This window comes from Lactuca serriola, chromosome 6 (assembly GCF_051521515.1).
Source record: "Lactuca serriola cultivar US96UC23 chromosome 6, Lser_US96UC23_V15, whole genome shotgun sequence".
NCBI classification, from domain to species: domain Eukaryota; kingdom Viridiplantae; phylum Streptophyta; class Magnoliopsida; order Asterales; family Asteraceae; genus Lactuca; species Lactuca serriola.
In genome coordinates this window covers 127,728,689-127,730,775 of record NC_136413.1, presented here as the reverse complement: position 1 = coordinate 127,730,775, position 2,087 = coordinate 127,728,689, and the positions used below count along the sequence as shown (strand labels likewise).

General features: G+C 32.9%; 1 protein-coding gene across 1 annotated transcript; it reads left to right on the top strand.

Moving 5' to 3' along the window:
• The first annotated feature begins 350 nt into the window (after positions 1-350).
• On the top strand, positions 351-1,818 carry LOC145056790 (desmethylxanthohumol 6'-O-methyltransferase-like). Its single transcript, XM_079004511.1, has 2 exons — positions 351-1,176; positions 1,321-1,818. Exons 1-2 carry the CDS (start codon positions 418-420, stop codon positions 1,618-1,620), a joined length of 1,059 nt encoding a protein of 352 aa, XP_078860637.1. The 5' UTR covers positions 351-417; the 3' UTR covers positions 1,621-1,818.
• The last annotated feature ends 269 nt before the right edge of the window (positions 1,819-2,087 follow it).

Here is a 2,087-nt window from a genome sequence, read left to right as displayed (position 1 = left end):
GGGTATATTCACTTTTCCCATATATATATATATATATATATATATATATATATATATATATATATATATATATATATATATATAAGAGGAAGATAAATGTGAAATTGGGTACCTAAGCTTATATATCCTTAAGGGTATATTCACTTTTCCCATATATATATATATATATATATATATATATATATATATATATATATATATATATATATATATATATATATATATATATATATATATAAAAGGAAAAAGAAAAAAGATAAAAATAAAAAGATATTTGATTTCTCAAAATTTTGATCACAAAGTAGGTTGGCTTTAATTATAGCTTCTAGATGGAACCCCTGCTGCCATTGTGGGTTATAAGTATGTGATCAAGTTTTACTTCCATGATTACAGAGGAGTGCAAGAATTTGAGCAATAATGAATACTCAAAGTGGAATAGACGAGAATACAATGCTCATCGGCCAGGCACAAATATGGCGTTACCTATACGGAGCTTTTGACGCCCTTGCTATACGAAGCTGTATTGAGCTCCATATTGCCGACATAATAAGTAATCACAAACGCGCCACTTTGTCAGATATCGCCACTGGTATCGACTCTCCCTCAATAAATCTTGATGGGCTTGAACGACTCATGAAGTTTTTGGTTCACAGAAAGGTGTTCGATGAAGAAGATGGTGAGGGAGAAAGAGTTTACTCCCTGAACGACTGTTCTAAGTGGTTGTTATGCAATACGAAAATGTCTCTAGCACCGTTTGTTATGATGTTTACAAACCCAATCATGGCTTTGCCTGCGTATGCGGTAACTCGATCAGTTAAAGAAGGTGGTGCAGCGTTTAAACTGGCTCATGAAGAAGAGCTCTTTGATTTTCTTTCGCATAACTCAGACATCAATACCGTTTACAACGAGGGTATGGAATCCGCTACTAATATCATGATGGATGCCATCATCTCGAGTTACAAGAATGGATTTCTTGAGTTGAAAGGAAGCTTGGTGGATGTTGGAGGTGGCACTGGTGTTGCAATATCTGAGATTGTGAAGGCGTATCCACATCTTAAAGGGATCAACTTTGATTTGCCACATGTTATTTCCACAGCACCAACATATGATGGGGTTACCCATGTTGCTGGTGACATGTTTGAGGCCATCCCTCCTGCAGATACGATCTTCATGAAGGTAAGTTCTATATATTTGCAACTGTGTATGTACAAAAAAGGTTTAATTTCTTAAGTAGTTTGGTTGTAACATTATGTCGCTTACTTCTTTAATATTTATATATGTTAAACTAATACCATCGTGACACTAATCTTTTCATTTCAGACGATCTTGCACAGTTATAGCAATGATGATTGCGTGAAGATACTTAAAAATTGTCGAAAAGCGGTGCCTAAGGAAACTGGAAAAGTTATTATGGTGGAGATTGTTAAAGACCAGAAAGGAGATGATCCTTTCAAAGATATACGTGTTTCATTTGATCTAGCCATGTTTACACTCGTTTCTAGTGGAAGAGAACGAACTGAAGGCGAATGGGAGAAATTACTCATCAGTGATTGTGGGTTTTGCCGTTACAATATCATTAAAATTCCCGCGCTTTTCTCGGTTATAGAGGCCTTTCCATAATAAACTAATAACATCAACTTCAATAGTAAGTGAATGTTTAATGGCAATTTCATGTACTTTTCTTTGACTTTAATAAATATCAATAATAATCATTTAAGGTGATGGTTTTGAGGAAAAGCTATTCAAGTACCAAAATCTTTCCAGATGTATTCATGTAAATGGGATGAGTGGATGTCCTCCCCCTTCACTTCCTTGTAATTTCTGTGTACTGTTTTTTTGGGGTGCCTTTCAATATATTTCCGATTTCAATATATATATATATATATATATATATATATATATATATATATATATATATATATATATATATATCCGGTAAGAATATTTTTTTGGTAGGAAGGAAGAAGTTTTTTTTTTTCTACATATTTTTTTGACGAACAAAAGAAATGAATCACTAGATGATTCATTTGTAAGATGATTCACAAGAGAAAATTCCCAAAAAAACATCTTTATGATTTATTTTTAAA

Excerpts from the sequence above, each read along its gene's own strand:
- LOC145056790 (XM_079004511.1), top strand. The coding sequence starts at position 418 with ATGAATACTCAAAGTGGAATAGACGAGAATACAATGCTCATCGGCCAG. Across the intron at positions 1,177-1,320 it reads CAGATACGATCTTCATGAAG|ACGATCTTGCACAGTTATAG; the intron begins GTAAGTTCTATA and ends TTTTCATTTCAG.